The sequence below is a fragment of the Megalobrama amblycephala genome, linkage group LG11 (assembly GCF_018812025.1).
Source record: "Megalobrama amblycephala isolate DHTTF-2021 linkage group LG11, ASM1881202v1, whole genome shotgun sequence".
In the NCBI taxonomy this organism is placed as follows: Eukaryota; Metazoa; Chordata; class Actinopteri; order Cypriniformes; family Xenocyprididae; genus Megalobrama; species Megalobrama amblycephala.
This window is the reverse complement of record NC_063054.1, coordinates 17855737-17880728: the sequence shown is the minus strand read 5'-3', so window position 1 is coordinate 17880728 and position 24992 is coordinate 17855737. Positions and strand designations below refer to the sequence as shown.

Here is a 24992-nt window from a genome sequence, read left to right as displayed (position 1 = left end):
GCCACACATACCTGAATCTCTCTATTGTGCGAGCAGAGTTAGACGACCAACTCCTGTTTAGGTTCTGTAGACGCTTGATTTCATTATCATTGAGGGGAAGCTGATAACCCAACTCATTCAGACGTTCCAGATCAGGAGAATGACTGCTCAGCTTCAACATTTGGGTCTACAGACACATAGATATGAGAATGTTCAGATGTGTTTATACAACCTTATAATTTTTATTTCTAGGAAAATGGTCAAAAAATTTTACCTTAAGTTTTTCCATCTGTTCCAGCACAGATGAGATATCTGGAGATCCAATTGAGTCAGGTTCCTTCAGAACCTTCTCAGCTTCTTCTGACAAGTGACTCAGAGAATGCAACTCCTTACTAAACCTCTCATAGTCCCTCACACCCACCTTGAGGAAAGGAAAGAGAAAGTGTGAAAAGTATTTTATTAAAATAGTTATAGTGTCTAATTTAAAATATACACTACCATAGAAAGGTTTGGATGTAGTTAGACTTGAAATGAATACTCTTATTTAGCAAGAACACATTAAATTGATCAAAAGTGACAGTAAAGACTTTTATAATGTAATAAAGATTTCTGTTTCAAATAATTGCTGTTTGTTTAAACTTTCTATTTATTAAGGATTACTGAAAAAAAATGTATCACGCCACAAAAATATGAAACAGCACAACTGTTTTAAACATTGATAATAATAAGAAATGTTTCTTGAGCATCAAATCAGCATATTAGAATCATTTCTAAAGGATCACGTGACACTGAAGACTGAATGAAGGCTGCTGAAAATTCAGCTTTACAATCACAGGAATAAATTACATTTTAAAATATATTAATAGAAAAGTTATTTTACTGTTTTTACTGTATTTTTTAATCAAATAAGAGATCAAAACATTAAAAGATCAAAGTTTTTTAAACAGTAGTGTATTTTATTAAAATAAATGTCTGAAAACTATATAAATGTTCTGTTTAAAGTTCAGTGTCTGGGTGTACAAGATCAAATCTGAATCATTCGAACCTCTAGCAGAGACTGCTGTCTTTGGAGGGCACGTCCAACTGTTGCTAATCGCTGAGTGAGTGACAGGTGGTCTGTATGGAAAGCTGTCATGGCAGAGGGGTCCACTTGTTGCCTCAGCTGCTCGGAAAACTCATCCAGCTGCTGCAGGACAGACTCTACGGATCCCTCGGCCGCCATAAGGCCCTAAAGAAATGCCAGTTTTACAAAGAGGGACACTGTGGCTCTTGCTACAAAGGTTTCACAACTGCACAGTTGTCAGAATTTCCAACTGGTGATTACATACATTTGTGTCACTAACATAAACACAAATATTTAAGAGGCTTGCAAACCTACCATGCATTCGAAAAATCCTCACCTTCACTTCCTGTTCTGTGATGTCCCTGTGGGTGGCGCTCTTGAGTAGATGTTCCACCTGTTCCTCTAGTTTCTGGATGTCGGTGCTGCTCTGAGCATGAAGCGCTTTGTAATGCTGCCACAGCTGCAGCAGGCTCTTACTCCTCCTCAGCTGATCTGAGATCTGCTCCAGCAGCGTGTTCCACCTGACAGCAGATCAGTAGAAGATCAATGATTTCAGATCATTTTGTACTGATCAGTGCCTTCATTAGTTACTTTGAAACTCACCTGAGGTTTACATCACCCAGTGCTGTGTTGAGTGAATCGCTCACTGAGGGATGACAATCTCTCAGAAGCTGTTGTGTTATGGAGCCCAGTTTCCGTAAACTGCTCTCCTGTTTCTCCAGCTCATCTTGTAAACTCTGAGACACAAAATACCTATGGTGATTTTAGGTTCTTGCTCGAAATAATGCTAATACTACCTTATTCATGTTTTGCACAGTTTGTGGCATATTAGCACCTCAAGATTCTCCACTTGAACCTGCACTGCTTCTGGGGAGCCGGTGAGAAGGCGCAGACGAGAGATGGTGTAACGTCCCTCCATCAGGTAGCCCTGAATCTCCTCATATGCTTGTTTATATAGACTCCACTGATCCAGCACTGACCGGAGACTGACCGTCTGCTGCCCAATCTACATTTACACACAAACCTCACTTACAACTGATCATCAGGATGAATGTTTTGGTGAAAATCTGATTATGAAAACTGAGTGATAGTACATATCGTGTCTATAACTGTGTGAGTGATGCAGCTTCAAAAAACACATTACAATATTTTTCAATATCAGAGTTATGAATCAATTCAGTGAAACAAATTCAAGGTAAACATACTGTAAATGGTTTACAGCACTTTGCAATAAGTCCCATTAGTTCTTCCAAAACAAGGCAAAAATTGGATTTTGGATAATTTTGAACCCAAAAAAGTTACAGACTGCAGCTTTAACTAAGACTAATCAATTCTTTAGAAGTACTTTTAATTGTTAATTCAGGTTAACTAATGTAGTTAACTAATGTTAACAAATTGAACCTTATTGTAAAGTGTTACCCTGTAAACAGTATCATCATGAAGATTACAAATGCCAAAATTAGAAGCTTTACTGAAATGCATTATGTGAAACATACCATGTGATCCAGATTGGCCCAAGACTGGTTAAGGCCTTTTAGGGTGTCCATAATAACAGAGCCGGCTTCACCTTTCTTATCCTGGATTAGTAAGCATCCTTTCTCTTCAGCCCTCTCCAGATCCTTCTCTTTCTCCTTTACCAACACTTCCATTTCCTAGCATACAGAGACACACAGTCAGATCAATCTTTCAAAACAACAAAGCATGAGGATTATTTCTGGATTATCTATGCAACCTCCACTCATGAATCCACATAGTGTACTGTCTGTGTATTTTGTAGAGCCTAACAGCTAGGGTGTAGTATCTACCTGACAATCTTTAAGTGCATTCTGGGCTGAGGAAACATCCTCAATCCTGTGCTTCTTTTTGAGTTTCTCTTCCTGTACACTAATCCAGGTCTTCAAGGTCTGAACCACGTTCTCATACTCTAACCAGCTTTTAAGCAGACCCTCTAAAAGCTGAATCTGTAAAACACAGAAGGCACCAATTTAGTATATGATGCAAATTAAAGGTAAATTGCATACAATGGGGTCCAAAAGTCACAGTCTACTTGTAAAAACATCTAACGATCCATGTTCCAGCAAAATTGGAGAATTTTCCAATTTATGTCTAACCTTCTCTGTAACGAGTCCCTGCAGTATCTGCCAGCGGCGGTTCATGGCCCCAAGACGCTCAGCAAAGTCAGTTTTGTCACTGCGTTTCCCCTCCACATCCTGACTGCTGATTTGTAGAACTGACTGATTCACAAAGTCCACAGTCAGTTGCTTACAGGACAGGTCAATCTGAAAACCCTGTTGAGAGGGGTCAATAAAGAAAGAGAGAGATTTGGTGTCTTTCACGGAGTACGAAATTGTCTTTCGAATATAACAGTTCTTGCAGCCTTTTCTAACTTTTTCCTACCTTGTATTTCTGAAGGTACATTTGTACAACCTCAGATCCCACTGCGCCCATGATCTTCTGCTGGTCCTCTTGGATGACATTCTCCATTAGGGATATCCAGCTCATTAGCTCTGTTATTGCATGACGGGATGGCAACTTCTCCATCTGCAGCTGTTTGTCACAACATGAGCGCAACTATTAGCATTGTCACGCGAGCCTGTTCACACCCTTCTTTAATTGAAATGGGCCAGTGCAAACAGTCCCAGTCATCATACCTGGTGGAGTTTCTCCTGGACCACAGGGATACGAGTGAGAAGATCAGCCCATTGATTGTCTACCTGGGCCAAGTTTGCCCTGAGTGCTGCCGTGTCCACTTTCTTCAACCGGAGTAGCTGATTTCCCTGGCTCTGAACTGATGTGCGCAAAGATGATTTGGCGTCCACCTCTTTGGAGAATTCCTGCAGATATGGAGATGGATATTGAGTGTGTCTGTGAAAGTCAAGTGAAAGCTAAGCCTCTTTTAGCATATTATTTAATAGCCGTTCTCACCAGGAAGGCATGAAGATGGTCTCTGACGGTCTCTAACTCTTGAGGTACTGTAACAGACTGAGTGCTCCAGAACTCCAGGCGGTCTAGTGCCGAACTCAGCCATTGGCTAATCTCAGCTGACTCGCTCTGATACCTACAATGAAATATGAAGACTCCAATTAGGCCAGATTCAAGGTAGTAAAACATATAGTATAACTTAATAGTCATTCTTTAAGGCAGTAGAGAATCACAAAAAGAAAGTGATCAGATGTTCTGACCTGATCCAGTGTTTGAGGGTGGAGTCCAAGCGGTGTAGCTCTTTATTGATCTTGGTGGTGGTGCTGAGCCAGTGGTCCCCCAGCTGATTGAGCTGAGTTTCCAGCTCTGAGCAAGACACATGTAAAAGCAGCCTCTTCTCATCTTCCAACAACTTATACAACTGCTGTTGCCGCTCAGACAGACCAGCCTTCAGACGCTACAGAGAATGAGACAGACAACACACCCATCCATTTAGTTTTAGATTTGCCCTTCCTCGTTTTCAAATCTTCTAACATTCCTAATGTACACTACCATTCTACCATTTGGGGTCAGAGTTCTTTTTTTAAAGTCAAAATTTATCAAAAGTAACAGTAAAGATTTCTATCTCATTTAAATACTGTTCCTTTGAACTTTGTATTCATCAAAGAATCCTGAAAAAAGCTTCTTGAGCACCAAATCAGAAAATTAGAATGATTTCTGAAGGATCATGTGACACTGACAACAGAGCAATGGCTACTTAAAATTAAGCTAATTAAGGAATAAAATAAATATATTAACATACAAAACAGTTATCTTAAATTGTAATAATATTTCACAATATTATTGTTTTGCTGTATTTATAAAATAAACATTAAAAATTGTTTAAAATCTTACTGACCCCAATCTATAATCTGTAATAACATACGAAAGTATAAAGAAGTATGATTTTACATCCATAAATTCAAATTCACATTGTGTTATCTAATTTAGATTCAATTAAAAATCTTGAATTGAGTCTTTCAAAAGGCATTCTCAATTTGATTTTTAATATTGCACAAACCAAGTGATATATACACAGATGAGCCAAAACATTATGATCACCTGCCTAATATTCTGTTGGTCTTACGCATGCTGCCAAAACAACAACACCGACACCGAGACATGGACTCTACAAGAGCCTTGAAGATGTCCTGTGGTATCTGGCAACCAGACGTTAGCAGCAGATCCCTCATATCTTTATTCCTGCCCATTTCTCCTGCATCCAATAGGAACTGATTGTTTGCTTACCATCTAATCTACCCAGACCTTAATATGTAGCCTTGTTAGATGATCAGTGATATTTGCTTCACCTGTGACTGGTCATAATGTTTTGGCTCATGTATAGAGTATAGAGTAATGTAATGTTTGTAATGTAAAATAATGGTTGGTATTGTATTGATTGTTTTTGGTGTAACCGTGTCTGATCCAGTGATTTGTATGTGTGATGGAGTTGCACCTGGTATAGAGCAATTCTATCACGAAGTCTATCTTCTGTCTCTTCCACCAGGCCTACACTGGGGATGTTGCTTTCCACTGCCTCCAGCTGCCTGTACACGGCCTGATAGTCACCCACCAACCTGCTCCACCACTGATGCCACAAAACACATGACAGTTATTTACTCCATTTGCACCCATTATAATCTGCATCTATCTTGTATAGAAACACCAATCCACACAACCTCCAGAATGCCTTCCAGCTCCACTCCTCGTTTGTGAGCCTGTTTAAGTACAGCCTGGGCCTGAGCCACAGTTTCCTCCAGGCTCTGGACCTCCCGCTGCACCACTAACCCACTGACTTGCCTGAAGAAGGCCTGTGTCAGGACAACATGGGTCTCTAGCCCCTGAAAAAACTCCTGCAAGAAGAAAAGACAGACAGAAAGTACATCACCATATAATCAGTTATTTCAGAAAGTAGGTGGCATTGACATTCACATTCTTCAGAGAACCTGATTGCATGAGATGAGAGTCATCAATATTTTTTGGTCTGTTTTCCCGAATAAGAAAGACTGTACACTTTTTATGGCACACATTTTATGCCATTTTAAGGCATTTTCTGCTGCTAGTCAGAATTATGTGGTATTGATGAGAGGGACACTGTCATTCTAGAGAGCATTAGATTGGATGAGACAAGAGTCATTAATATTTTAGTCTGTTTTCTCAGAAGAGAAAGATTGTAACTTTTATATGTGTATATATTGTTTATTTTGTCTAATAAACAGGCATAATTAGAAGGGCCAAATCTTAGATTCTGATTTTTTTACCAACCCTGGTAGATTGGATATATTAAATAAGGTGCAAATGGTGTCCTTCAGGTAATATTTTGCCCACAAATGACCAAAACATGCTTAAATAAATAATAATAACAATAATAATCAAAACAGATTAATCACAAAACAAGGGTGTTATACCTTGTGTTTGTCCAGGAGGATCTGAACCTCAATTACTGATCCCACTTTCATCTTCTGATCAGCAGCCATTTTGTCCTGGGCAGTGTCTACCAGATCTACCAGGTCTTGCAGAGCTCTCTCATACTGAGCCTTTAGAACCAAACTCTGGTTCAGCCCACTCCGTTTGGATCCCACCATCTCCACCAGAACTTCATACGCATCCTGCACAGCAGAACACAACGTCAAGTGGAAAATATGACATCAGCAACTGTAATTGCTGTTTCTAAAGCAAACAGCAGGAGAGAGATAGATGTGTGTACCTGTAGCTTCAGCAGCTCTTGAGTGCAGAGCTGGCTGGGCTGCAGTGTCTCTCCTCTGGTCCTCATCTCAGAAACTTTCTGTTCAAATTCCCTCAGACTGTCCTCCGCTTCTGCTAGAATCTGTTTACATTGAAATTGACTGATTGATTGATCTTATTCATAGCCTAATAACAAAGTATTGCTTGGGGTCATGCAAACATTTTTTGTCATTTTGAATGTGTCTGACCTCCATTTGTTTAGAAGCGGGCCGATCCACAGCTGCATTCATTTTCTGCAAAAGCTGGTACTTTGAGTCACTGAGTGCAGTAAGCAACAGTCTCAACTCAGTCTGTGAAATAGAAATAGAGGAAAATGTATTTGTGAGAGAAAGAGCAAGGGAGAAAAACAATATATTGATTAAAAATAACCAGATACAAGCTACATATACCTGGAAAACAGTGAGCTCCTGCAGCTTGTCTTTCATACTGTCACATCGCTGATCCAGCACTGTGTCCAGAAGCTTTAGTCTCCTTTCCAAACTATCTAACACCTTCTCAACCAAAACACTTTCTCCACCTTCATCCCATAGCCGCTCTGCTCCTCCGAGCACATCCCGACATTTACAAACCTCCTCACTGACATTCTTTACCTCCTTACCCAAACCCTGAAGAGACAAGAGCAGAAAAGATATAGTGCCAAAAAGTGTTAGTGTTTCTTATAAAAAAAAAGTTTAAGACTCTCATAAAATGACTATGTCTGACCTCTAGGTGGCCCAGGTGAGTCTCTGAGTCATCAGATAATAATAACGGGCCAGATACGAGTTCATTCTCAGCATTGTCCAGCCAAGAGGAAGCTGAGGACACCGCCTCATAAAGAGCCCTTTCCAGAGCGCAAGAACGCTTACTGTCAGCGCCCCCTGTCTGTGGGGAGGACATAAATGAACGAATAGCTGAAAATAAATCCTTACTAGTTATAGTAACACAAAATCCTGGTGCAGTTTAACATCAAGTTAAAATGTTCAGTGGCAGTACCTGAGGCAAGTCCTCCAAGTCTTGGCTGAAGCCTTCAAACAGACTTCTGGGTGACAGGATATCCTGACTCAGTTGCTCCCCCCTGAAAACTCCACAGGGACTGGAGACTGGCTGGTATAGCTATGAGAGAGGATTGTGCTTATTTTTTTGGAGCACAGAGGCAGCTTTTATGTTTTCTGTTTTTTTTTTTTTTTTTTTTTTTTTTTTTTTTTTTTTTTTAGGGGACAAGAAATTAGTGCAGCAGGGATTTTTGTAGGCCAAAATTCGGAAATGAGTTTAGAACTTCTGGTTCCATTGTCGTGAAGTAAATGTGTAGTTTGGTTATAGGATACATTTAGCTTTTTACTGCTGGTGATTATTTAAGCACATGTAGGAATCATATACAGTATCTTTGTTGGTTACAAAGCTTATTTTCCGCAATAATCCAAAAGCCAGTGGAAAAATCCTATTATTAATGAACCGGGATGATGCTAATTTTTGGGTTGGCCTACAACAATATGTCATCACTGCAGCACTCTATCAGGGTGAGTGAGAGGGGAATCGGATCAGATATAATTGAGCTGATCATCTATCCTCAAACATCTAACATGTTAAAAAACAAAGCTAAAGTAAAGTGTTGAAGTTGATTATGTACCGTATTAGACTGTGTCTGGTCTATCGTGTTTAGTGACAGCTGCAGTTTGTTGTTAAGGTCTTTGCTCAGGTTCTCCCATTTGACTTTCATCTGATCCTTTGTGCTCATGCTCTCATGCGATTGACCATCTTCAGAAAGTTCTGCAGGAGAACTACAAACAGTGAAGAAAGAAGCTCATTATGAGTCTGTGCTGCATACACTTGTCTTTAATACATGTTTGCAATATGGCTGTCAATAAATTAAAACATTTATTCAAACTACATGATATGATAATTAGTAATCAAATCAAAATTAATCACCTCTATATTATCAATATTTGCTGACCAAATAAATATTGATCCATGATGAATTGCTTTATTAAAAGCGGCAGATCTTTTCTTGTGCATTGTGATGTGCATCAGAGTGTAACGGATTATCAAAAAAGCAAAAATGTAGTGTTGGAACTTGGTACAATCCATCAGTTGTTGATTGCATTTTGAGATGTGGACGTTGCGCTCAAATGTGAAGGCAGATGAACTCAAGCTTGCATGGACAGGATTTAAGGCCTACAGTTCAATGAAAAATGTAAGTCTGCACCGGTTGTAGGCCAGTTCAGGACCGCGGTGAAATGGTGAAGGCGGTCTCTTTTGTGGTTGGGACAAGTTGCGACTATAAAGGACCATGAAACGTCCGTTTGTCATATCGGCAGCATATCGAAGATGGCTGGTTCACTACAAGATAGCATGGAGGTGTTCATGGAGGTCTTCTTTGCTCTTTGTTTCTAGCACAGAGAGTTTTTCTACTCTGTATTACAGCATTTACTACTATTGTCAGTAAATATTTAAACAGAGTATTTCTCTGTCTAGAACTAAATATTTGATAATGACCTGTAGTAATTGTTCACAATAAGATCTATAATATGTATTAAGAAAAACATATATAGTGAATTTTTATTTCATGCCGATTATTTTTAACAATGCAAAATTTTAGCGCACCAAATTTCTGTGTTAAATTGGCAAGCCTGGTTTGTAGTGTGCTACAGAAAGATCTGAACATGTAGATAATGGACAAGTGAGAAGGACCTACCTTTCTCCATTAGGTGTTGTTCTCTGTGAGAGAATCTCCTCTCCTCTAGATGCTACAGACTGCAGTAACTTCTTCTGTTCACCAAGCTGCTCCTCTAATTCCTGCATTATATATAAGAGCTGATATCAAAAAACCAAATCCATTCCTGCCCATTCAAATGCAACTAAGATGTTTTTCTAAAGGCTGTGTACATATCAGCATATAATGTGCTAGTTAAGTTTATTGATATCATGTTATTGAGAAACAATAGTTGTTTGAATGTCTACCCTCTGTCTTTGCACTGTGTCTTGATGCTGCTGGTTGCGTGTGGATCGCGCCTGACTGAGCCAGTCCATCATATTGGGGCTCTGAGACAGAGACGAGTCTGATTCAATGTCCTCCTGCTCCTGAAGTGACCCCTTAAATAAAGTCATAGAAGTCAGTAACAGATGTTAATGTATGACAAAGTTGTTGGTAATGAAATTTGTATTTGCATTTTTAATAAAATATGTATAAGTATTAAGTATAAAAGCTTTGATTTTATTATTTTCTGTACAAAAATATTATATTATGTTTGGTAAAATTAATTTATAGAAGGTGTCCAAACAATAAACATAAATTCACTGACACCATTTCTGGAAGCACACACACACACAAGCTAAAGGTAAAACATCTTTTCAGTAAGTAGAAGTTAAAGGTCAGTCATGACTGTCAATAGGAGATGGACCCAAATCAGCTTGCATCAGGCTTTTACATGTAACCAGTTTAAAAGAGCTGGTTGAAAATTCCAGACTTGCCTCAAAATTTGTAAAAGGTCTTTGTTTCAGATGGATGTTGCTGGAGAGCAGTGGAACATATTTCACAACAATGAACAGCGCTTGGCATTCTTCTGTACCGCTATTCACAATGCATCCATTGAGGCGAGGATGTGTTTTTAGTGTTGTTAGTGTGTGTGTGCAAAAGTACTGACTGACACCAGTGACCTACAACTGTTCTTAGTATTCAGACCATTGGCATTTTCTTTAATTCTACTATAGATTTTCCGAACTTAAGTTCTTGGGCAGCTCTTCTGTCACTGACCATTACTTTGAGAAGATGTAGCGTATCCCTCACCTGGATGTGGGTCTGTTTGTCTTGGAGGATGCGCTGTAGCTCCAGCAGGCTGGATTTGAGGCTGTGTAGTTTGAGGGAGAGCTGTTCAGCGTCGCCCCGTGTACCGGCCTTCCCCTCCATCAGCAAACTCTCACTGTGCACTGACAGCTCAGACAGACACAACACCTTCTGCTCGATCTCCAGTAACATGTTCTAGATCAAGAACAAAAGATTACCACACCAAATTGCTTTAACTGGTTAGATGTGATTCAGCAATGTGATTCATATTTTAGGATTGTTTGTGCTATTAACATTAAGTTAAACACTTTTAATTACATTTAATCTAATATTAATCACATTAAATTAACATAATTAGGATTTGGGTTTGGTAACCTATGTTTTTTGTTTGTTGTTGGATTCAGAAACACATGTTTTAAGACAAAGTTCTATTTTAGGTGCTACCTAAATAAAGATTTCAGATGAGTTTACCATAAAGATAAAGTTGTGGTTAAAAAACTAAATTCAATGTAGCTGAACTGATTAGTTTGTTGTCAGATGTCATGCAAAAACATAACAGAAGGTGTGTTAAAAAATACGTAAACAGGAGACGCGTGTATACAGTGACTGATAATCTTCCTAAGCTGCTTAACCGAGTCTTCAGACATCTACAGACATCTCTACCCAACTACATGCACACTAGACCAGAGAAATTAGTGTACTACTAAGAATTAAAACTATAAAGATATTTTTAAAAATCTAAATTTTGAATAGATCAGAAGTGCTGGGACAGGCTAGCTGGAACTGAATGCTGGTTAATAGTGGAGACAGCCTGTGGCATTCACTAGTGAGAAATGAGCAAACATCCACTGCAGTAAGCTAAAGGTCAGGGCCACCCTGACTTAGCACAAAGAGTCTAACTTTCAGGTTAAAGGTTAACTTGATCCCTACAGCCCTCTAATCACAACACAAAAGACACATGTGTATGTGTGTGTCGCCTTGAAGAAAGGCAGGCAGGCATGCACTGTGGGACGTCCCACGACTGCAGGGAAGAAGAAACCCCTAATCCTAAAGACCAACAGAACGGGACCAAACCGACACGGCTAAGAAGATTTACTGCAGCTCGCTCTAGTGACTCCAGAGATGATCAGTCACCAGAATCTGATGAATTGACTGTTTACATGCCAGTGAAAATCTATAATGGATTTTTCATAGTTCCTCCACCATCTGTCACAACAACTCAAAACTGGCTTTTCAAAAAGTGTACAAGTACTCTGAAACTATGAAATTGGTTATATAAAATAAAATAAAATAAAATGTAGGGCAGATTAAACAAATAATCAGTATATTTATAATTATTTGTCTATTGATAATTGTTTTTTTGTAGTGCACATGACTTTTCAGTAGTTCAATTAAAAAATGTGAACAAAAAAGTGTCCACCATTATCCAAGGTCAAAAGAACTATTTTTTTTTCAGGTGTTTTTGAATAATTTCCCCATAAAATTATGTATATCATGATGCATACTGTTATCCACCAAGATTTATGAATATTGTGGCATGTTTTTTTCTTATATTTCCCACCGCGAGTCTCTTACCTGGCAGTCAATCAGCTGTTCCTCCATGTCCATGTCCTGTGGGTGTGGCTGTAGCGTGGAGCTCAGTGTGGCACGTGTGCTGAGCAGCCAGTTGTCAAGCTCTTCTGCTTCACTATGGTAACGCTGTAGCGCTTGTTCCTGCCTCTGTTCTTCTAACTGCTCGCTCAATCGCTCCTGCAGGTCAGAGAATGCACAAAATTGAATATTCTAAAAGCAAGGGTATGTAATAAGTTGTTTCTTGTTGGTTCTTCTTAAGCTAAACAAGTCAGTGTAAAGTAGGAGAAGCTTTCTAATTACATTTTACACTCTGATTACATTTTAAAGTGGACAAAATGTGTTATTTTAAATGATTGTTATGTGTTATTCCTCTATTCTTTCTTTCTTTAATTATGCTTCCTGGAAATTTGTTTAGACTTGTCTGTCATTTGCTTTATGATCTGCAATTAGTGGTTTTGATCAAAGAGATGTGCTGATAGTAAAATCAAAAGATTAAAATAACTACTAGGACACACATGAAAATTTAAAATGACCAGCATGTGCTAAACAAGTGAGTAAAATAACCAGAATAATCTGCTAAATTCCTTTTTTAATTTTTTTTGCCATTATAAATCAGCTGGCTCAACACCATCGCTCTGCATGATATTATTCCTCCTCACCTCCAGAAGTTGGCGCTTTCCGGAAGCCTTCATGTGTATGGTGGCCATGCGCTCTCCCAGTACAGTGAGCGTTGACTGCAGGGCCAGCTGGTCTCCGGCATCTGCTTCCAAACTGTCCTCATCCAACTGAAGCTCCTGGGAGAAGCAGGCCTGCAGAGCACTGATCTCATCCTGGAGCATTAGGATCTCATCCATCAGAGCCTGAAGAACAACCACCAATCATGAAATTGCTTCAATTAATTTCTGGTTTCAATAGTAAGTTGATTTGCTCTAGTAAATCTACATTAAAGGCTACATGCCACGGAAAGGAAGATACTTCAAAGAGATTAGTTTTAGACATAGGAGAAGTTGGTAATCTAGAGGGTAACCCTGTCCTCTGGCTTGTAGATTTTATGTGATCTAGCTTTAGTGCGGTCATCTTGCTTCATCTGATCCTCTGTCTCTCTCACCTGGTGGGCGGCCATCTGGCTCTCAGGACTCTTGCTTGGCTCTAAGCCCTCATTTAGTGCGGTCTCAATGGACTCCATCTTTGTGGAGACAGATTGGAGGGTCTCCTGATAGTGCTGCTGCCTCTCCAGAGCTTCATATAGGCTCTTTTGCTTCTCACTGATCTGTAAAAAATATATACGGTAACCAAAGTATGAAGAAGTGGTTTGGATTTTGTAATGCAAGATGCATCTATGGATATTTACCACATTCTTCAAAGTCTCCCATGATCGCTGTAGGTCATCCAGGTTAGCTGAGGCAGCTGTATCCATGGAGGGGTCATACAGCTCCTGTAATGGAGCTCTACTTAAAGGAGCTCGCCCTGAACCCTACAAAAAGATGTAGAAATATGTCACTGAGTGTGTCTGAGAGTGTGTGCATGCATGCATAAATAATAAACCAAATTGAGCTGGTTCTCTTAAAATACAACAAAACAGTAGTGATACTAAGGTTCGCTTGTGTCAGCATTTTTCAGATGTTGCACATGTACCTAGTAATATTACTCCAAATCTTTTCACACACCGAAGTGGTTAACCATGTGTTTGCCAGATGCTTAAACACAAAGAATCTGTGCTAACCAAAACATCTTTGTCACTCCCTGAGGCCATGTTCAAATGTGTGTCAACTAGTTCATTACATGGCTAATGTGTTTACATGAGCAGTCAGAATGAAATCAGAGATGAAATACATTTCTCTTGCTCCTCAAGAAAGTCAACTGAAGAATAGAGAGTCCCACTGTAACAAATTTCAAGTTCAGGAAAGAAGAAAGTGGGAACCAGCGAACGTTAAAGGTAACTTTAATGACAAAATAAGCAAACAACAAAACTAAAGTAATCACATATATAAACACAAAATCCAGGTCTGGTCCTCCCTCTCTCGCTCTCCCTCTCTTGCGCTCTCGAGACACTGACAATGTTTTCTTTTTTTAATGTTTAATACTGTAAAGCTGCTTGATTTTAAACAATCTAATGTATAAAGTGGTATATAAATAAACGTGACGTGACTACTGGAGTGCCGAATTGCAGAGCTTGTGCAAACATCCACATAGATACGATCAGATGCTTTCTTTTCTGTTTTCTCAGAACAGTGGCTACTGTAAGAAATCAACTGGTTAAGTTTAAACTGTGTTAAAGTGGGATAGTGGCTGATCAGAGATAAGTTGATTAAATGTGATCAGGTTGGCAGGTGTTAGTGAGGTGTGGGTTAGAGCCACGGGATACCTGAGAGGTGTCAGCATTAGGCCCGGGTGAGGGTGATCTGCAGGCAGGGGGAGAGGAGACCTCGCTGTTGGTGCCCTCCTCACCAGACTCCTCTGTGACCGGGGAGAGGAGAGTATGACAACGGCCTGCCGTCATCTGACCGTTAAAAAGCCAAAGAGACAGAGGAAGAAAGAGACAGAAAGCACCAAAGGAAGAAGAAAACAAAGCAGAGGAAGAATATTAGAGGGTTGGAAAAAGTACACTATCGTTCAAAAGTTTGGGGTCAGCGAGATTTCTTTGAAACAAGTGTCATATGCTCAACATGGCTGCATTTATTTGAATAAATATATAGTAATATTTTCAGTGTCACATGATCTTTCAGAAATCATTCTAATATGCTGATTTGGTGCTTAAGAAACATTTCTTATTATTATCAATGTTGAAAACAGTTGTGCTGTTTAATGTTTTTGAGAAGACGGTGATAAGTTTTGTTCAGGATTTTCTAATGTATAAAAAAACAGAAATCTTGAATTTCTTGACCCCAAACTTCTGTAGTAATGTACCGGTATATTCTCTACGAATCTGACAGGAAGTAATGATTCAAGCAGAAAAGCTGAATAAGACCCTGAAAAGCAGCACCAGAGAATTACAGACAGACCACATTTGTTAAGAGTAGCCATGACTAAGCCTTTCACAGACCTCTCGTCATGATAAAGGAATGAACCGGGTCAGGAAATGGGGCAGAGGATATGCACAGACTCACTGTAAAAATACAATAAGATGGCATACGATAATGAATTGTGCTTGCCTGCACGAACTGAAGTAATCTGAACCACTGAAGCAACATTAGACTAAATTTAGATCTGGCTACAATGACTGCTAAAGTACCGCATAGCTACACTCCTTTCTCTGCAAGTCTGTAAGGACTGAGCGACACAGCTGGAGCTGAACCGTTGGCGGTTAATGTGGAATTCGGCCCTGATCATGACTGATGCAACACAGGGCAAATAAATGTCCTAATAATGTTGACAAAGTCAAGGCCAACTAACACCCTCATCCTGTTTCCTGTTTCAGTAACAAACAACAGCAGGGATACACACTGCAAAGGCACATACAACCCTGTGGGAGAAACAAGAGACCCATGGGATGCTTGCCTGACAGTGAAAGAAAAAAGAGCACCCAGTGCACCCCGCCCAGTCCTAACATGTGTACAAGTGTAAATCACTCACCATGACAACAGAGGGGTGTGTTGGTGGGTGTTTGGGCATCTCTTCCTCCTCATCCTCCAGCTCCTCTAACCCGTCGGACAGGCCATCAACCTCGCTGACCGTCAGCAGCATGGTAGCATGCTTGGCTTTCACAGTCAACATTTTACACTTGGAGTTCAAGGCCGAGATCTGCTCCTGGTAGCCTTTTATCTTCAGGGCCAGTTCCTGTCACAGTGACACATTACATTATTATTCCACTGAGGTCCATGCAGCTGGGTTAAGTCCAAACATATGCGTCCTGGATTAAGTCCCATAGATGAGGAGCGAAAAGGGGGTTAATGCAGAGAGCGGCACCGGCGAGCTGAGCTGAGAAATTCCCCCTCTCTGTCTGTTTGCGGGAGAAAAAACGGCACAGACGAGCAATCGCTCAGTCAGAGGCATTTTGATCTTGCAGCCAATCAGAGAGCGGTAGGAGAAGGCCAACAAGCCAAGCCTTCGGGCAACAGCGAACGTGATTGGCAGAGAGTTCGACCAACTGGAGAGAGTGGGAGGGGAGTAGAGCAAGGAAGAACATTCCCTCCCCCTAACCGGCCAACTCACACTCATACACACACAAAGACCACGGGAACAGGAAATGAGCTCAGTGAGAGGGGCTTTTTTCTTTCTTCCTTCCCTTCACTTCCTCTCTTTCCACCAATCCTGAAGCTGTTTTCCTGACAAACAAAGGAACTGGGTGCGAGCGAGAGACTTAGAGGGGAGGAAGGGGACTCACATTACAGATTTTGTACGGCCTGCGGAGCCCCCCTCCCGCCTTTATGTCTCTCTAACTGTCATTCTTTCACAAGCACACACAGACAGGCCAGTCTCTGATAATGAGGTCATGTGGGAAAAAGCTGCAGCTGCAGCACTCGGCTCTGCAGAGGAAAATAACCCAGGGTAATAAAGCCACAGCTGCCGCCCCAACTAAACTAAACTGAGCTAATAAAACATGGGGATGTGAGACTCAGTACAGGTTTAGGTTTATTTTTATTTGGTGTGTTTAAACAGCTCTTGCCTTCAGGGCTGCACAATGTGGGGGAAAAAAATTAAATTAATGAGTTTTCGAATAGAAATTATGATTGTTCTTCTTTGTATGACTGCACAATTTTTCCCAAAATTTTGTAAATACTGTAGGTCAATGATGTGATGGGTCATTTTTTTGTCCAAAGGCCTTAATAATAATAAAAAAAACAAAGCTATGACATCCAAAGTATCTAAGGTAGTACAAATAGATTTCTTTTATTGAATCCAAAAGGTTTTAATTACGTTTTGCTACATATAAAGGTATTTTAAAGATTTTGAAGTGTCAAAGGTCATTCGGTTTAACCGTCCAAAGGCCAATACAGCCATTTCATTTGTGATTAAAATATTTTAAAATGTAATAAATGTATCTATTTTTATTCTGGCATGATTTTATAACATTATATATCAACATAGTGCAAAATGGTATTATGCGTAGAAGTAATAACTCAAAACAGATACAGAGATGAGTTTTTTGTGGAGCAGCAATTACTGCGAACCGAGCAGCTTAATACTGAAAAGTATTATGAAAAGTAAATGAAAAGTACATGCAGCTCGTATATTTAATTAAACTGCAACCTTTGCGATTTGATAATCACACTAAGTCATATCAAAATTTGATTAATCGTGTAGCAGTATTTGCCTTCATGTGTGTGAATGTGTTTGGGTGAGCAAATGTAAAGAAACAGGGCAAAAGGGTGTGAGAGAAAGAAAGAATTTGATGTCACTCAGGACAAAACAGACTGAGGTCAAAGATCGCAGCACTACCTTTACACCCTTTGAGAACACGTTAGGAATTTATGGCTTGACTCATTCCAGCCCAATGTAGGCCGACTAGCAAAGCAGCAAGGTGAGTAATAGCTAAGACAACATGCCTGCAGTGAATTGTGAGATTGACTGACTGATGCACAAAGCATGAATGATTATAACTGATACCAGTGCTTCTTTAAAGAAACAGTGTTTAAAAAATAAAAATGATGAAGCATCTATATTTGTGAAAATATGAAAGTACGAAAGAAGGATGTACTTCCTCACCTCGTGATGTTGTATCTGTGTCTGAAGCTCCTGTATGTTTCCTGTGGCAACAGGGCGGTCCTGAATAACACGGTGTGCCTCTTCAATAAGTCTCTGTAGGTTCTTGACTTCCTGTTCATATTGCTCATACTGCACCATGGCCTCCTGGGCGAATGTGAAGAGAGATGCTAAATGAGCCATTAAAACCACAAGTGCCGAGCCCAGATGAATCCCATGCTATATGAAACCATGCAGAAACACTTAAGGGGCCATATTCTACACTTCTGTTGCATTTTATATTTTCTCCTAAAGTCTGGTTAGTCAAGTTTTTAGTTTTAGGATTAAATAGTTTATGCTACTGTACCTTTAAAACATGTAGACATGTAATGGGGTCAAAAAGACCAGTAGTGACCACTAGTGAAACCAATCTAATTATTATTTCTTAACAGCATAAACATTTCAATTAAATCTTGAATTGAAAAATCAATATCAATATGAGGTACATCTTCATCATAGAATATGTTGCGATCTGTGCGTAGATACCTGTAATATATTGCACTGTTGAATGGTATTGTGTTGGAGATGGCTGCTTTCTTGCTGCAGACTCTGTGCAGTAACACATAGCGGTAATGCTGCCATTACATCCTCTGGCAGCCGGAGGGCGCTCTGACACTTCTGCATAGCCTGCACCTGCTGTTTGAGACCCTCCATCTCTGACAACAGGAGCTGAGCAACAAATAATCAACTTTAGTTTGATGGTACCAGTGATAAAATCAGCATGTGATTTTTGTGTCAGTACACACACAGAAAAAAAAAAGTCATTTTTTTCCTTGATTATTTTTTTATTATTATGTTATTACTAATATACGGAAGAGGATTAGGGCCAAGCAATAATAAAAAAATAAAACCATCTCGAGATTAAAGTTGTTAAATTACGAGAAAAAACTCGTTAAATTTCGAGAAAAAGGTTGAGATAAAATGTTGAGAATAAACTCATTAAATTACAAGAAAAAATTCGTTAAATTTCGAGAAAAAAGTCGAGATAAAATGTTGAGAATAAAGTAATTAAATTATGATAAAAAAGTCGTTAAATTACGAGAACAAATTCGTAAAATTACAAATTTTTTCTCGAAATTTAACAACTTTAATCTCTAACCTCTTCCATACTAATCAGAGTTTCTAACCAGTTTTCCAGGAAACATATTTAAACATTTTAAAACAAGATAAATTTACTTGAGAAGCAAGACTATCTAAAAAAAAAAAAGAAAAAAAGAATAATTGTAAAAAAAAAATAATAATAATAATATATATATATATATATATATATATATATATATATATATATATATTGAATTAAGTTTATTTTTTCATACCTTGTTGTTAACCTTTTTCGTTCTTGTTTTAGGCATAAAACTATTTTTTTGTTGTTGTTATATTTACATTTTCTAATAATAAAGATTCTTATTGGGAAAAAACAAAAAACAAAATTAAGTATTAATAAAGACTATTTTTGCAGTGTACAAATGTGTCCACACTACTGTATGCAGTACAGAATGTAATGATTGCATTTTCATTAGAGAGTAAATACATTTGATAAGTCAGAAGAATGAAAAAATGTGTTAGTAGCAGTTAGTAAGAGAGATGGTGTACCTGTCTCTGAGCCAGCTGTTCTCTGAGGCTGAGGCGGGCCAGATCAGGGGAGGCCAGAGTCTCCTGGACTCTCTCTATGGACTGATGGAGCCTCTTCACATCACTCTCCAGTCTCCCCAGGTCCTTCACAGAGAAAGACATACAGTAGGATCATTATGTTCATCCCAATGACAATTTGGCTTTACAGAGACAAATAAATATCTGTAATATTTTTGATTATTTAATTGGTTATTTAGCAAGAATTATACCCAAACACGTTCTGCCCCTTTAAACAAGTGTAAATAGTTGATTTCAAGGTAAAATGTGTAATTTCATGTTGCCTCAAACTGGACTACAAAAATAAAAGCTAAAATAGGATTCAAAACACTTTGCCTGGCTGCTACTGGGCAGACAGATAATCCCACTATTAGCATTTTAACATTGAAAATGACACAACTTAGCATAACAAAAGGAAAAAAAACAGGCAAAGTAAGGGAAAGAAGGGAAAAAAGGGGCCTATAAGAGTGCTGCTATGCTAAACAATAAATTGACTTGCGCATGTGGCATTGTGAAAGTACTTGGTTGATTAACAGAAATGCTAGCTCCCCCTTTTGGCATATAGATATATCCATCAAGAAAAATCCATTTTAGTCTACCACAGTACCACTAAATTAATTCAAACAGTCAGACTGCAGGCTAAATCATGTGGGGATCCAGAACCTGAGTGGTTACTGTGATCACAACCTTGCTAAATCACCTGTCCCCGAGCAAGCCCTATAAAATCAGTGATTTACTTCAGAGAATTTCTGCTAAATTACAAGGCATAAGTCGACAGAATGAGAGCAGCTGAAGTAGGCCTACAATTGTGTAACCAAATCAATGTAGCTCTAAAGAAAATGAAGAATAAAACAGAGAGTGCAAAAGTGAAGAGAACATGAGCTAGCTTCAAATATGAAAATATACAAATATTTGACTGAAGAATGCTGCCATTGACCAATCAGAAAAAAGTATTCCAGAGTTCATATTATTGCTCATTTAAACATTTTCTGAAACCATTGCATTTTAAAATGAGGAGTTATAAATCTGCTCTCTAATAAAAAATGGAAGTACAATCCAATTTCTTCATGGCATAATGCCAGTTATATAGTTATGGCATGCATTAAGCCAGACAAATTATGAGGACTAATTTATGGGCACAGATTTTCTGTACATTACTGATTGTATGGTTTAAGATAAAGCTATAAAAGAGTGTTTTGTTAAAGCAATGTGGTAAGCATACACCAATTTAATGAACAGACAAATTAAGTCTAGCAAAGAAGATACAGAATGATGGGGAATTATATTACTTATCTAATTTGCCACTAGATGGCAATACCTTTCTAAATTTACAGCAAACTTGAAGCTTGAAGTAGACTAGAACAGTGACATTGCAGTTTTTTTTAACAAAAGTATGTTTAAAAAAAATGGATTTTAAAATTAATTATAAATAAAACATAAAACAGCTAAAAATGAGACACTGAAACTTAACCATAACTCCATTCAGCATGACATGTCACATAACGCTACAAATCCAAATGGACACATGCATAGCCTATTGCAATGTTCTCATTATATTAGTTTTTTGTAGTGTGACCTGTGACATGCTGTCCTGAATTACCTTGGCTGCATCCTGTAGTGTCAGAAGTCTTGTTTTGGCTCTCTGCTGCAGCTCTTCAGCATGCCTGCTCAGTTCTGCCACCTGCTGGTGAAGAGCATCTGTCTGAACCACCTCATCCAGCAGTCCCACCCTCTCCACCAGACCCTCAAACTCTCCTTGGAGGTCTTGCCACTGTTGTAATAAGGCCTGATTGAGATATATCACAAAACATCATTAGATTTCTGTCCCAACACCTGCAAATCCTGAAAAATTGTGGTCTGATCTGGATAAAGCGAGTGTCACCACCTGATGGGTTCTAATTTGCTCTTGCATCTGAGAGGCTGGACTCCACATGATGTTAGCTGAGACCACAGTCTCTGCTTTTTCTGTCCAGTTGAGAGTTAACGTAAGCATTTCATTAAATTCTTCAAAGTTCTTCTCTGCCTAAAATAGAGAAAAGGGCCAAATGATCAAATTTAAAGATGAAGTGTGTAATTTCTGTGACACTTGCATCAACAAACAGAATCACAAAAATAATGACTGTTTCCAAACAAGTTTCCCCCAAAAACAGACCTTCTGAAGGCATGCGGTCCTTCCTTCTGCCAGTCTGCTGGTCTGAGCATGAAACTCAGTCAGTTTACTCAGGCTGAAGCCCAGCTGTTTGGCTAGGAGAGGGTTCTGCTCTCCAAACTCCTGCACTGCCACATCTAGTTCAGATAGAGCACGACCACACTCCTCTAGCTCCTCAAATAGAGTCTGGATTAAGAAAGAAAGAAAATAAACACAGTTTGGAGTTGTTAATATGCAATGATAAAAAGTGTTGTAAGAAATGACATGCCGCCTTGTTGCAGTGTTGTTATTGTTAGCTAAAAATAAAACTAATAAAAATATTTTTCAGTAAGTGAAATTGAAATCAATTCAAATAAAGCTGAAAGAAAATATATGAAAAATCTTTAAAACTAAATTGAATACTGAAAATATAAAATTAATAAATACTACTAAAATGCCTTGTAAATTCCACTCATACTGATATATTTAGAAATCTGGTTGCGAGGAAGTAATTCTGGAGTACACTCATGTCATTATTTATAGTGTGTACTTCAGTAATTAGGCCAAGTCTGTACCACAGCTTGCAGTGCTGAATTCATACTGTACCTCTGTCTCCTCTTTAGCCTCCTCAACATCCATGGCCTTCTGCTTGAGTTTTAAAGAGATGAGTTTGACTTTCTTTGAGATATCCTGAAGTCTGGAGTTAAAGTCTTCTTTAATATCTCTGCTGTGTTGGACCTCTCTTTCCCGTGCCTGCACCTGAGCTCAGGAGAAGTGATAAAGAGATGTTACCTAAATTTTCAGTAGTCAAAATCAATACCAGTTACCAGATCTTTGACACCAATCCAATCTTTTGTCTCATCTGTTTACATTTACAAACTGAGTTTACATTAATCCCTCACCAGAATTAATTTGGTACCTGTATTTTTGAAATTCCTAATATGAATGAAGGTACCTGATCTTCTGCAGAACCCAGAGCCAGTGTGACCTCTGCCAGCTGGGTGCTGATCTCAGAAGGAAGGGTGGCATGGAGGTCCTGGTATTTCATCTGCTGACGATCTGCAATCTGCTTAAGGTTCTGGCGGTGAGACCGCATGCCACCATTAGCCGTCTAGCAGAAACCATAAAAAAAAAAAAAAAACATACTTATCATGAGTAAAGTAAACCGAGTTGTAGGATGTTAAGAATGTGAGTACTATCTGCATCTCTCCATTGTACAAGGTGTGCTGCAGTACCTCCAGGTCAGTCAGCAGGTTATCCAGGTCTGCAGTCGGGCTCAGCAGCAGCCCCTGGGTGTCCTGAATCCAGCCTTTCAGCAGACCCAACTCCCTCACCACTTCCTCTCTCTCCAGCAGCTCCACCTGCACCTGCTGCCGGCTTGCGCACACCTGCTGCAGCAGACTGAAAGAGAAAAAGGAAACAGAAAATACATATTATGCAAATGACTGAAGATGTAAACGCAAATGGTTAGTGTAATGATCAACTTTGTCAATTCAAAGCTAAATCATTTAGTGGATTTAACATCTGCTCTCAAGCACAGATAGACAGACAGAATGATAAAATGACTGACAGACAGATCTAAAAAGTTAACAGAATTTAGTGGATAGATATACTAAATATTTAAATTCTATAAACAATTTGTTTATAGACAATTTTAGTTTATAAACAATTTGTTTATAAAGAAGGAAGGAAATGAATGGTTTTATAATTAAGATCAATCAAAAGGCAATAGAGACGGTTAATAATTTTAAATATTTAGGTGTTATTTTAGATTCTCATTTGAAATTTGATGTGCATGTAAAGAGGCTGTGTAGAACAATCAGAACAAACTTGAATTGTTTTTATATGATTAGACAGTATATATCTCTAAAAGCAGCTACGTTATACATGCAAGCAATGGTCTTCTCGCATTTATCTTATTGTGTGACTGTCTGGAGTCAGGTTTCTCAACTGACTATTAAATCTGTTAGATCTCTATATAAACAAACATTACAAATTTTGGACAAGAAACCAAATATATGGCATCATTGTAATATTTTACAAAAATATAGTTTGCTTAGTTTTGAAAATTTTATAAATTTGTCTCTTATTAAAATATTTTTAAATGTGTAAATAATCTTGCTCCAGAAATTATATGCCAATTCATATCAAAACAGAGTAGTAAGGGGATCACTACAAGAGGGGCAACGGAATCAGATTTGAACAATCAGAATTGCTCAGTACCAAAGAGAAAAACTACATTTGCACAATCCACATTTTCAGTTCAAGGTACACTGCTTTGGAACAGCCTGCCAGCTGAACTGAAAATGCAAACAGAGTTGAACATTTTTCAAAGAAATTTAAAAAAGTGGTTCAAACAAAAGCAAGTTTGTGAACACTGATAGTCGTACACAATCTTAGCTTTTTTTTTTTCTTTATATTTTTTTTATTATTGTTATATTTTTTACTTTCTGCCTAGTTTTTTTGTGTTATTATTGTTTTATTGATGTTAAAAAAGCCTAACCAGGGACTGGGGCTGCAAATTAGCCTTTGGCTAGAAGCCTGTATGTGGAGCATCGGCTGCTTGAAATTGTAGCAATGTTATACTGCATTGTCCCTGTTATATAAACTAATAAATAAAATATATTTGACAGACAGACAGACAAACAGACAGATAGACAGATAGACAGATAGATAGATAGACAGATAGATAGACATACTTGTCATATTTCTCCTGAATGCTCTGAATCTCCAGCAGCAAAGGGTTCTCTTGGTTTTGGTGTTTGCTGGGTGTGGAGGGCGCAGCGACGTGAGGATGGAGGAACAGGTTGAGCACATGGTGTCTGAGGAGGGTCAGGGAGCTGCTCTCTCTCTCCACTTCTCGACTGAAGGAGTCGTGGTACTCCAGAAGGCTGTGTAAGGCTGCCATACTGGAGGCTTTTTCCACCATGCTGTCAGGAACTCGACTGTGCAGGTCCTCACAGACTGCTCGCATTTTCTCCAGCTAATCATAGAGAGATGTGGGATGGTTTTTTTTACTCCTGTTAATATGTGCTAATATCATGCTATAGCATTCATTTTACTGTAAAAAAAAATGTATTTATATTTTTATACATTTAAATGTTCAGTTGCCATTAAAGTGACATTCATTCTTCATGTAGATTTAATATATATATATATATATATATATATATATATATATATATATATATATATATATATATATATATATATATATATATATATATATATATATATATAAAGTCAAACCAAAAATGTAGACATTTTTGATATATTTTTTACTAGTGGGTGCAGGACACTATAGTTCATTTATGTAAGTGAGGATAGCAAAAGTAAACTGTGACATATTATACCCAAAAATTCTTCATACAGTGGACTACCAGTAAAATTGATAAAAATTTGGAATCAACAATTATTCAGACACTTTGACCTGACCATGTTTTGTTTCAGTGTTATCTTACATAATTAAGATT

General features: G+C 38.5%; 1 protein-coding gene across 3 annotated transcripts in view; it reads right to left on the bottom strand.

Moving 5' to 3' along the window:
- The window catches only part of syne1a (spectrin repeat containing, nuclear envelope 1a), a 160053-nt gene that overhangs the window by 25514 nt on the left and 109547 nt on the right, over positions 1-24992 (bottom strand). For all 3 annotated transcript variants that reach the window (XM_048206457.1, XM_048206455.1, XM_048206456.1), the window contains 41 exons: positions 24219-24502; positions 22755-22920; positions 22475-22630; positions 22126-22278; positions 21544-21726; positions 21277-21414; positions 20992-21177; positions 19356-19478; positions 18249-18431; positions 17727-17870; positions 15654-15857; positions 14446-14580; positions 13432-13554; positions 13189-13350; positions 12740-12940; positions 12084-12257; positions 10512-10703; positions 9686-9817; positions 9420-9520; positions 8355-8505; positions 7721-7840; positions 7451-7609; positions 7138-7353; positions 6937-7038; positions 6711-6830; positions 6412-6612; positions 5683-5856; positions 5460-5591; positions 4225-4421; positions 3968-4100; positions 3694-3876; positions 3440-3589; positions 3154-3330; positions 2848-3003; positions 2539-2694; positions 1878-2048; positions 1646-1779; positions 1380-1563; positions 1025-1207; positions 254-400; positions 12-166 (listed from right to left, as the gene is read on the bottom strand). In XM_048206457.1, the coding sequence (XP_048062414.1) occupies positions 12-166; positions 254-400; positions 1025-1207; positions 1380-1563; positions 1646-1779; positions 1878-2048; positions 2539-2694; positions 2848-3003; positions 3154-3330; positions 3440-3589; positions 3694-3876; positions 3968-4100; positions 4225-4421; positions 5460-5591; positions 5683-5856; positions 6412-6612; positions 6711-6830; positions 6937-7038; positions 7138-7353; positions 7451-7609; positions 7721-7840; positions 8355-8505; positions 9420-9520; positions 9686-9817; positions 10512-10703; positions 12084-12257; positions 12740-12940; positions 13189-13350; positions 13432-13554; positions 14446-14580; positions 15654-15857; positions 17727-17870; positions 18249-18431; positions 19356-19478; positions 20992-21177; positions 21277-21414; positions 21544-21726; positions 22126-22278; positions 22475-22630; positions 22755-22920; positions 24219-24502 (6641 nt within the window). The remainder of the gene's footprint in view (positions 1-11; positions 167-253; positions 401-1024; positions 1208-1379; positions 1564-1645; positions 1780-1877; positions 2049-2538; positions 2695-2847; positions 3004-3153; positions 3331-3439; positions 3590-3693; positions 3877-3967; positions 4101-4224; positions 4422-5459; positions 5592-5682; positions 5857-6411; positions 6613-6710; positions 6831-6936; positions 7039-7137; positions 7354-7450; positions 7610-7720; positions 7841-8354; positions 8506-9419; positions 9521-9685; positions 9818-10511; positions 10704-12083; positions 12258-12739; positions 12941-13188; positions 13351-13431; positions 13555-14445; positions 14581-15653; positions 15858-17726; positions 17871-18248; positions 18432-19355; positions 19479-20991; positions 21178-21276; positions 21415-21543; positions 21727-22125; positions 22279-22474; positions 22631-22754; positions 22921-24218; positions 24503-24992) is intronic.